Genomic DNA, 11,256 nt, shown 5'->3' on the forward strand with positions numbered 1-11,256 from the left:
TATTACAGAGTGGCAGATAAGTTTGTTGCCCTCATGCCAGCACCTGTGAGAACATGCATGCCTCAGTTTTGTGGGGACAGATCATGCCTAATGCAGTAGAGTTACAAATAAGCCCATTTTTCTGGGTGGAGCATAAATATTTCCAATGCCAGGCTGCTTCTGTGTTGCTTAGCAGAGCGTGGTGCCCCATGAACTGAGTTCCATGACTGTGCCTTAGCTGCCTGCACTGCTCTGCACAAGACAGGCCTTTGAGGAGCAGGAGTGTGCCCAGCTCATCCCCATAGTCCACTGCCAGGCATGGCCATGGCCATGACCATCTTCCAGACATATCTTGGCTTTGTTTGAAGGTGCATTCATTCCATGCATTTAATGTGTCTTTTTTTTTTTTTTTTTTTTTTGGGGGGGGGGGGGGGGGGGGGAGGTGGGTTGGGTTTTTTTAAATATTTTTATTTTGTTTAGTAGCTTTTTGCCAGGCTAAGAAGCTGGCATCGTGAGTTCATTTTTTTGCAGTAGTCCCATTCATTTTTCTGCTTTTATAATCAAAACATATTGACAGTGCATTCTACACTGAGAGCAGATAATGTCAGCTGTAATATCCCTCCAGTCAATAAAACCTTTTAAAGATCATTAGAGGGAATGCAAAGAATGGGTTATTATGTGAGGGGTCACTGAAAGTACTTTTATCAATTATGTTGGTTAATTGTCCAGTATCCTAATAATAAAGCTGCTTCTCTTCCTTAAGATTGGTTTCGTGTAGGAGCATAATTCTGAAGTTAGCTTAATTGAAGACTTAGTAGGAAATGGGATTGCATCCATCCCCTTTGTCTCGCAGGGACAGATCTTCTTCCTGTGTAACATCAGAACAAATCTTCCTCAAGTCCAACAAAGTCTGTGGAATTACTCTGACTTTGCACTGCTGAAAATAAATGAAGACTAAACTCCACTTCTTAAATTTCACATGCGGCTCAGCAATATACTGCAATTACTTGCAATCTGAACAGTCCAAACCCTCCCTTTAGACATACCCAGAGTGACTTCAGCAGGCTGAGAGAGGTGCAGTCCTGCAGAAAGAGATCTGCCCCCAATGCTCTGCAGCCTGAGTGCAGCAGCTCAGGGAATCTCTAAGTGCTGATGAATGGCTGCAGAGCAGTATGGATTTTTTTTTTCCCTGGGAGAAACACTCAGCAAGGCTCAATCCATGAACAGAGAGGGGAATTTCAGTGTGAACCATCCCAAAACAGAAATCGCCCACATGCCAGCAGGGCTTGCTTAAATATACTCCAGAAACTGGTCAGCTAAAATTGGCTGTGAGGCAGAGCCAAGTTCGCTGTAAATCGCAGGCTTCAAAGTGCTTTTGTGAACAGTCAGAAAAGAAGCTCTCCCTGGGAGATGGTATCTTGGAGTTACGTTAAGCTATCCTGCAACGTGATTTCCAGAGCTGTGAAAGAGACTTCTTCCTTTTGCATTATTGTCCTAGCACTATGCAGAGCACTTGCACAGAAAAGGTCTGAAGATGTTAAAAATTGTATGGGTACTTGCTCTTGTAAATATTATTTATCATCTGACCACTGGTTCAGTTTGGCTAAGACTGAATTACTCAAAGGTCTCTAGGGAAAGAATGGCCTTTTCTAATTCACAAAAGACTTTTTATTTGTTTTCATAAGGAGCAAAGGGGCAATGCAGCTTGAGGAAGGAGAACTCCATCAAATATCTAAAACTGAAAAACACCCTGTATACACAGTCCTTCCAAATGCTGCAGGTAATATCATCCAAGATACTTGAAACACTTTCTAGTTTGGAAGAGTAAGTTAAAAATATCATATATTGTGATAAAAAGTAATAAACACAGGGGCAAGACTGTTTGTTGGTCTTTTAGATGCTGGACTATCTAACTTACCTGAGTGGAGATGGGAATATGGGGGATACATGTAAAAGCCTTGGGAGACAAACACTGAGCAGTAGTGTGTGAGCTGCTAAAAGTTGTCCAGATGGAGCTGCTTTTTATTATAACTGTAAAACATTTGCTTTGTATGTGGGAGGTAGGAGAGCCTGTAACCTCTTCCTACGAGTAATGAATAGTGTACTGCCTGTTTTCTGGACAGAGAGATGGTCCACATATGGCCGTTAACTAATTTAATAGAGAAAAACTAAGGTTCCAGAGAATTTTCATCATTAAGGTTTTTTCTTTGACTTCTGTCTTTACATTATCAAATAAAATATATCCAGACTGATTTTTTCTTGTCTCTCTGAGGCAGTTAAGGGTAGAAGTCAGAATGTGACTCCTTCCATGATTCTGAAGACTTTGACCAGAGAAATGTCCTCCTCCAACCTGAGCCCCATATGTCTGAGCCATAGCACCAGGCTGGCCACCAGCCAGCACCAGCAAGGCACCTTGTGTGTGGCTGCACACAAATGTAATGGCTGTGTCCCTGAAAGCAACTGTTGTCAGTGCATTGAGCTCCTCTAGCAGGAGTCCTCTTCACAAACCAGTCTTAGAAAGCAACTTTTCTTCTCCCACCAGTTGCTCTTGTGGAAAGTGATTCACCTCTGATAACTGATGGCCAGCATGAACCAAACAGTTTTTGGATGAGTGCCCCAGTACTGAGATGTAAACAGCCTCCATTCATGTTCTTTATGTTCTTATAAACATTCAGATTATGCAGATTGATGGTCTAGTAATTGAATAACATTACAAAATTTATTCTTCCATTCCTGTCTGCTAAATAAGGATGTATTTGAAGTGTGACTACAGCCCACACATCATCTTATCTGGGCTTCCAGCAGTGAAGTCTAGCCAAGAGCTCTAAACAGGTACTGCTAGCATTCTAGTCCTGGAGATAAAACTGAGTGAAAATAAACTACACAGATATTTACCCTGATTCTTGGACAACTTTTTGTAACCCAGGAAGATGCCACTGCAGCTTGATCTCTGCTGGTATGTAGGTAGCTTGGATATTTCTGGGTATTTCTATTTATACGTCCCCTGAGGCTAGACAAAGCCTATGAAGGAAACGGATGAGTTGTATGAGACCAAATTTTATTGAAAATCATTATCTTTTATGTGTTGATAGCTAATGAAATATCATTATGGAGAAGAGCTTTGAAATCATTGCGCATATAAGTGGAACAGCTCACTGATTTGCCACCTCCCCTCAGCCACTTTTCCCCAGGGATCAGCAGGCACACGCTCAACCCGGCACATGCCAGCACCAGAAGTGGGGCTGCCAAATGGGGCTGTCCAGAGAGCTTTGTTCAGGGGTGAAACAGCAGTGAGGAGAGAGACAAGTTCTTTACGTGCTACTGAAATCACCTTCCTGAGAAGAACTGAAAACACGCAGGGATTTTTGGCATGGGTACCTTGTGCATTCGCACAGGTACAGCTGTGCAATGACAGTACCGAGATGCCTCATAGCTTTCAGCTTTGGTAAAATCTTTGTCATTTGATACTGATACCCATACACTGCAATCTTTCATGTATATATGTATATATAGAGAGATTTTTGCAGGTGGCTTTTACAATTTACAATTTTGTACCACCGCTTGGTCTTCTGAGCACTGGTCATTCCCTCCCACAATGGACACCAAAAAACCAGTCTTTCTTCCTCTAACTATATTTGAAAAGAATAATGACACTCTATTCCTGTTTGGGAAGAAATAGGATATGTGTTTCCCCAGAGAATAATCTAGGGCAGCAAATCCCCAAGTGGAGACAGGTGTCTCCTGGCAGTGCTGAGTCGGGTATGGGAACCCCAGAAGGAGGTGAATTTGAGATCCTGTCGTGTCTCTACTGCCAGCCCAAGGTCATCCCTTCGTAGCTTGATTGGATTTCCTTGGAACCCAGCCTTCCCAGATGCTGGACTTGATGCACTGGCACTGTTGAGACATTGCTATGGAGGTAGGCAGTAGAAACAGGTTTGCAACACTCAGGATGTCTTACAAAATCAGTTTTTATTCTAAATTCTCATCCTTTTCAAGCATGAAGCACCCATAAGTGTATGAAATGTCGTTTGCACTGTGAGTTTTAAACTATTGCAGTTTACTGTTCTGGACAAAACTTCTATTTCCATGTCTAAGTGATCTTAACTCTTCTCAACACTTCTTTAAGCCTATAATGAGGCGTGATAAAGCCATTATTAAATAAATAGTCTGCCCTGGTTTTACTTGATCTTGTCTGAGTAGTCATAGATAGAGATTTTCTGAAGTGTGTACAAGTGGGACACGAGGTGTAGCTCTCTCCTAGTACTCTACCACACAATTGCCTTACAAACAGTAGGTCTGTGCCAAATTTACACAGTAGCCAAAGCTGGCAAGGAGGGTTTTGTCAAATATACCAACTAAGTTTTGTGACTCGACATGATAAAGGGCCAAAAACTATGTTTCCTCTAAAAAATTTTCTCAACACAGAACATACAGATTATGTTTGAATGTGCATCAGTACATTGACCTTTACCCAGGACTTTGCAGAGGATTGGTACAAGCCAATATGATGAGCCAATATGAAATTCTTTGATAAGTGAGATTTAAAATGTGATCAGATCCTCATCTGAAATTTAAGCTTGGCACGTGAAATACACTATTAAATGGCTGTTTGATGCTTTCTTAATTTTAGGACTCGAGCGAGTTAATGCATGCATGGTGGAGAGGTCATTATGGACTCTGAGGCATCATTTCAGGCGTGTGCTAAGCTGTACAGAGTTGCATGGCCAGAGTTTCATTCACAGATGTTTGGCACGAAGACCCAATTTGTTTGCTAAACAATGTATAGCAAATTATACTGTAAAACAATGCAAACCACTTATTAGTGAAAAGCCTGTTTCGCCTGCCACCAAGTGAGTATGTCATGGATATTAATAGTTCCCTACTCATTTCCTCACTAATTTGAAACATCCCTTTAACCAATGAAGAGCAGCCCTGGAATGGAAATGCATAAATGCGTGGCCATAGCTTATCATCTGAAAGGGGGCTTGGAGTATCACACTTTGGAAGATCATGCATAATTCAGCTTATTAGGCAGAAAATAGGATAAAAAGGTTCCCCTTGGTGTGCAAGAGGAAAATTTGCATGCCTGGATCTCAACAGTCAACAAAAATTGGAGTAAAAAGTTAGTGGCACAGAGCTGGTGGCACACAGAGAGGCAATGCCCTAATGCAAGAGGGCACTTGAAAAATCACAACAAGCCAACATGACCTGGTATATCTAAATACATGGGTCAGATTAATCACAGTGAAAAGTGCATACCAGTGTGCCAAGCCAGTGATTTAAATGGTGTAACTGGGGCAAGTTTGACCCCAAATCCCTGCCTGTTGTGCTTTTGAAAACAATTGAGTGAAGGAGTTAAACAGAGCAGTCTCCAAGCCTGAACTTTTGCATCTGACAACAGTCTTTTCATTGAGATTCAAGAAAATAACTGCTCTGTTTTGCTAGCACTAACCCTGCACAATTGATAAGGCAGAAGCAAAACCTTGATAAAATCTCCATTCCCCTGTTTGCAGGCTCTGAAAAAATCCCCTTCCACTGCCTGCAAGTGCCAGTGGTGTGATATCCCTGGCAACCTGTCCAGCAGGGTCTGCAGAGTGATCTCACCACCAAAGGAGAGCGTCCAATCCACCCAGGTCTGTGCTGGGACAACAGCCTGGGGAGGGGAAAGTGCAAATTTCAGGACAACTGAAGCAGTCCATCTTAAAATCACTACTAGAAAACATAAAAATGTAGATAAAAATGAGAGGAAGGCATTTTTTAACATAAAGAAAGAAGAGGAAATCTAGACAGGGAAAGAAAATGGAACTGGAGAGGTGCAGAAACATAGGAGACCAAAGAAAGAACAGGTAAATAGGAGAAAAACTGCAAGTAGAAGTGGCAAAAATGTCTTCATTTTTTAACCATTGGTAGGTTTGGAACTGGGAGAAAAGAAAAACAGAAGAGTTTTTGAAAGCAGCAGAGAAGTTTAGACAGCCACGCCATTTTTCCTGCCCTGAAAAAAAATAAGCATTGCCATCAGATTCTCCATTCCTCCTGCCAGGGGTGTGGCACAATGGATGGGTGCTTTGCAGTGTCACAGAAGAAAAACTAACATGACCTCGTGTCAGATGCAGACAGGCACTGCATGTTGAGCACTGAAAAACAGTTCATCAAATCCCTTGGTCTCAACAACTCTTAGTCTCCCCTTCCATTTCCATTCTCTAACAGCTGAAATCATGAAATATTAACAAGCTTTAACTCTTACCAGGTAGAGAGGCACAAAATATCACAATCAGAAGTATTTTCTTTGAGATTACAAGCAAACAAATTTGCCTATCTGTAATAACTCTCCATAAATCTTTCATTAATACTTTGCTGAAATTAAATGTCATTAACCATTTTTTATTAATTGTTGTTTGTTTTGTTAAACATTGACAAGAACAGTTACACAGACTGACTGTTGTAATACATGTATCTGGTCCTCTTTTTGCCCTCAGCAACATTTTAATCTCAAGACATTCATGTCTGGAATATCTATGTGGAAAGCACAAAGCTTTTTCTTCCTGTTATGTTTAAAGCTTCAATTAAGCCTCTTTTGAGAAGGGAAGTTGTGGGGCCAAGTTACAAGATGGAACATGGTCTGTTACAGAACTTAATCTGAGGTCTCCCTTTTCAGAGTAACTATAAAATCCTAAATTAATGATTTGGCTCTGTGATGTACAGATGCTTGATAGTTTTCTGCACTTGTTGAGCATTTCCTGAATTGTCTCACAATTAACACTGGTGATCCTGGTCTGTCTTACCAAATAGTATGAGTGGCCACTAAACAAAACAAGAAGGGCAACTGGTGCTCAAAGTCTGGTAGGTCACAGCAGGCACCATGTTTCAGTCACTAACTCAGGCACCCAGAGCACAGACTCCTGTATGTGGGCTAGCAGACTAGCCTGCCTTTACAGACAGTGCAGGGAAGCACAGATGCCTTGGGCACAAAGCATCTGACGTATTTTGGACATCCACTTTAAGCTGTTCTGAACCGTGTTTTATAAGTGCCTGTTTGTCTCCATTGGCTGTGGAGATTGTCTGGGGTGGTCACCACAGGTGTACACGTCTGCACTGGTCAGATGAGTCCACTGCTAGTGACCGAACACAGTGGTTTCATGATTACTGGTGAGGGAGTTGGGTCTTTGGTGGTTATGACTGGTCATCATCCCAGTTTGAATGATGTGACACTCTGAGGAGAGAGGTCATGACTACCCCAAGGCAGAGCCCAGCCCAGCACCCAGCCCAGCATCCCAGCCTGTGTTCCCAGAGATGAAGGTGGCAGTGGAGGGCGCTCCTTCCAGCAGCCTTCATCTCATGCAACAGGTACACCTGTATCCATTAACAGACTAACATGGGGACACCAATAGCACATCATGAGACCTTAGGATCAGATCTCTCACCTTCCAGGTGGACTATGATGCTTGACAAAATTTAGCTGCTGGTTTGGCCTGTGTTCAAAAAGGAAAAAATAAACAGGAAAAGTTCAGTATTATTAAGTACCTTACATTTCCTCGCTTTGAGTCTGTATTGACAAAGAAGATGTTTATCTCTGTTCTTTCTTCTCTCCCCACCCTGCCTGTACATCACTGAACCTGGGATCACCCAAGGAAACCAATGAGGAAAGAAGAGAACGGAACCAGTCGGTCCGAATATGCAATGACCTCCTCCCAAAACAACAAGACAGTTGATAACAATGCAGTCGTATAATCCCCGAACCCCACCAAGGCGCAGGAGGTGGTAAACTTTTGAAGCACACACACGGAGTATGCAAGGTGGGTGAAATGAGGCAACGAAGGGAGCTGTGCGGCCAAGGACTTCATTTCAGAAACAGCGCATGCATCAGTGATCCAGAAGAGAAAAGCAGGCTGCTCTCCGGGCTTGCTGCTACTCCAAGGGAAGATAAACTCACCCACCTGGGCTGCCCAGAGAAAAGGCCTCACAAAGGCATGAGCATTGCATGCTGCATCCCACGAAAGCGATGTCGTGATGCCTCCAGCTTCTTCTTCTTCCTCCTTCTTCCCCTACTTTTATGTTGGAACTGAGTGTCCGCAAAAAGCTTCTGAAGTTAAGATCTTCTGAGGAGAGGGTAATGCCAGAGTGGCAGTAGTTTATCATGGGTGGGTCAGAGGGGGGTGTCTCCCTCTAAGTGGGAGGACACTTCACTCTAAATGGTGAAAGGTGTCACCTGTGTGCTTCTCCAGCCTGTGCAGTTTCATACGCTGATGCTTCATTCTTATCATTCTTATTATTTCATTATTAAAAAGGGAACAAAGGTTTCTGTTAAGCAATCAAGCAAAATTAGCCTGAACTTGTGACCTATCCCAGGAAATTTATCTGTGGTCTGGTGACTATGCAGTTTTCATGGCTGAAGGCTTTTCAGGCAAAAGAAATCAAGATGTAAGATTTTAGCAATTAGCATTGCTATTGAAAGAGAGATGTTATTAAGATGTGCTTTAAATGTTATTCATAATCAACCTCCTTTTTTTGCACCACACTTTTATTTTATCTTTAAAATTGTTCTTTCTTTGTGAAATTCCACATGTTTCTCTGAGTTTGCATCACACTGATTCCCCAGAGAAAACTCCTACAGGAAAGACGCTGTTTACATCTTGGCGTGAGTGTTTGGGTGGGATTGTGTTGAAAGAACTAGCAGCCCTTTGAAGTTGTCTTCATTCGCTGTTTAGTGTTGTTCCCTGAAAGTCTGGAGTCTCCTGAACTGACCCACTGAGGACATTGCAGATCTGGCTTGTAGGACCCCTTCTGAGGGTCTGGTAAGCTGGTTGTGCCCACATTAACTCAGCCTCTGCCTCTCCTGAGCTGACACTGATGGTGGTGCCAAGTTCAGCGTACAGTTCAGTATACTTTCCGTGATGTGGATTACAGACTATTTAAAGCAAAGCTGAATCTACCCAAATTCATTTCATGTGGGATCTCTGGTTAGACTCAGTAAGCAGCCCTCCGGATAAAGGTGGTGAGACTAATTCAGATGCTGGTATTTCCCTACCTCCTGAAAACTTTTCTTTGTGTCACATTTCCACATGTATGTCTCCATTTACCTCTGTGCTGAAAGTAGTGATGCAGTCAAAGACAAATTTACACCCTGGCTTCTTGTCTGGGCATAAAACCTTGGTACCACTTGGTCTCCATATCTGTGAGTAACTCCCAGGCACCAATGCAGTCTCGCTCCAGGACCTGGCTGTACCCCGGCTGTATTGTCCCTCAGTACTGCAACACAACAATACTTCCAGTTTTACCTAAGGATGTGCCTGAACTGCAGAAATCAGACTTTGATTTTGAGCGCATTCCGGCCTGTGGGTCATCTACTGCTGGGATGCAGAGTGTGGCATGATGGTAGAGGAAGATGATGTTCTGCAGATCTTCCCAAAAAAAAGCTCTGGAATGTTCAAATCAGCAGTCTCAGCTCAGGCCCATCTGTTACCTATCGAACAATAGTGTGTATGTAAATATAAGTACCTTTTCAATTATAAAATGAAATGCTGCTATATATTGCTCTTGGGAAATTTATGTAGTTATTCATTTAGCTTTTTAGTCTGTCATCACTGTGTAGAAGTTCAACTGCATAAAATTATTTTTTAAAGCTAGACTTTCTTGGGAAGTGAATGCAATTGCAGAAGCGAAAGGAGGCAAGTAATCCTTTGCCCAAGAGTATGATCATTCTCAGCCACATTCATGTTGTGTGCTCACGCAAGACACAGTGATATGTTCTTAGATCCAAAGTGGGATTAAAATGACAGAATTTACACTTTGGGTCTAGTATCCCAAATGTTGATTGCCTAAAGCACTTAGCCCCTAAATACTGCAATAAAAATATTGCAAGTATATTTCTAAAATATTTTTAAGGTATAACATTTATTTAGGTGTAGTTACCTATGTTTGCCTTTCTTTTTTTACTCCACTTGTTTCAGCCTAAATGTGGAAATGTGGCATAGTTTGAGACTGGTTGCATGTTTGTCTGAGAGTATAAAGTATGAATGCAGATAAGTTTAATATGTTTAATAAGTTTAATAAGCCCATAATATGGGCTCAGGATTAGAACTTTCTCCTAAAGGTTGTTGATTTTATTTGTTTCCTAATACAGCTTTAAAGGCATGTTTTCTAAGGTCAAAATCACAAAAGGGATTTGTAGGTCATTATGTCCATCAAAATACGTCTGTTTTTGCAAAAAAGAGTAGAAAGAGTTGGTCACCAAACACTGTCTGATTTTCAGTGATATCAGTGGTAAAATGTCCTCACTAGAGAAGACCCCGGTGCATGACACAACCCACAAGCAAATCCTGCCCAGGCGCCATGAGGACTCCTCAGGAGAACATAAACTTTAAAAACTTCATGGAGAATGGAGAGGCAGGGCATTGCAAGACACAGCATATGCCACCTAGGATCTATTTTCAACTCTGCCAGTGATCTGCTGTTTACTAGCAAGTGATTTTGGCTCTCTGTGCCTCAGTTTACCCATCTGTATAATCAAGACAAAAGTAGGTACGAGCTCTGTGGCAGTATTTTGAGAGAAATACTTGTAGCTTATTTGCGTAGGTGGATATACAGCGTCGTTACATGCAACATGCTGATAAATGTATCGGGCACATAATCGCCAGCATAATTCTTGAGCAAACATTCCCTGTGTGCTTTTATAATGCATTGGCCACAGAAAAGCAGCAGCAGATGGGCTGAGAGCTGCTCCTCTGCTTGCCCAGACCCTTTGCTCTCATCGCGGCATGGCAGGGAGAGGTGGGAAATCTTGCATGGGGTAGTTTTGCCTGTAGATTCCTGCCCAAGTACACTTGACTGCATTGCACTGAAATTGAAAGTGATCTTGAGGAAGGCGCTTGGAAAAGTATACTGGAATCAGATGTAACTCTTCAGAAAAGGGAGGCAAGACAGGAGATGTCACTGAGAGGTGACTTCTGAGGGGCTGATGTGGTTTAAGGTTGTGTTTAACACTCTACAGACTACTTGCAAAGCTTTTGTAAGAGAGGCTTCTGTGCTTCCTTATTGTACTATAATTAAATTCTAAGGGAAAGGAACAGGCCAGATACATAAATGCTTCTAAGCAGTGATCCTGGATCTGGGAAACTGGCAACCCAAAATGCAGCTTTACAAGCATTTTGAGTTCCTTTTTAGCCACTAAAATATCAGGGGTAGAAAGGACCTGCATAGCTCCATTCACAAAATAGCCAGATCCCCAGCAGATGCGAAGGTGGCCAGTTTCTACACAGGAGGTACTTGCTGTGCTCTGAC

General features: G+C 42.3%; 1 protein-coding gene across 5 annotated transcripts in view; it reads left to right on the forward strand.

Annotated features, from left to right (window-relative positions):
- Window positions 1-10,013, forward strand: part of PRIMA1 (proline rich membrane anchor 1) — a 50,599-nt gene extending 40,586 nt beyond the window's left edge. Inside the window, exons 4-7 of one of the 5 annotated variants that reach the window (XR_007204342.1) lie at window positions 1,665-1,759; window positions 4,610-4,829; window positions 5,493-5,612; window positions 7,608-7,678. Coding sequence is in view for 4 of the 5 variants with exons in the window: in XM_048307446.1 (XP_048163403.1) it covers window positions 1,665-1,759; window positions 4,610-4,829; window positions 7,608-7,707 (415 nt within the window). In the remaining variant the exon portion in view is untranslated. Of the gene's footprint in view, window positions 1-1,664; window positions 1,760-4,609; window positions 4,830-5,492; window positions 5,613-7,607 lie in introns of those variants that run through there. The other 4 variants (XM_048307446.1, XM_048307447.1, XM_048307449.1 and 1 more) reach the window with 4 other exon arrangements.
- Window positions 10,014-11,256: the final 1,243 nt, after the last annotated feature.

The sequence above is a fragment of the Corvus hawaiiensis genome, chromosome 6 (assembly GCF_020740725.1).
Source record: "Corvus hawaiiensis isolate bCorHaw1 chromosome 6, bCorHaw1.pri.cur, whole genome shotgun sequence".
NCBI classification, from domain to species: Eukaryota; Metazoa; Chordata; class Aves; order Passeriformes; family Corvidae; genus Corvus; species Corvus hawaiiensis.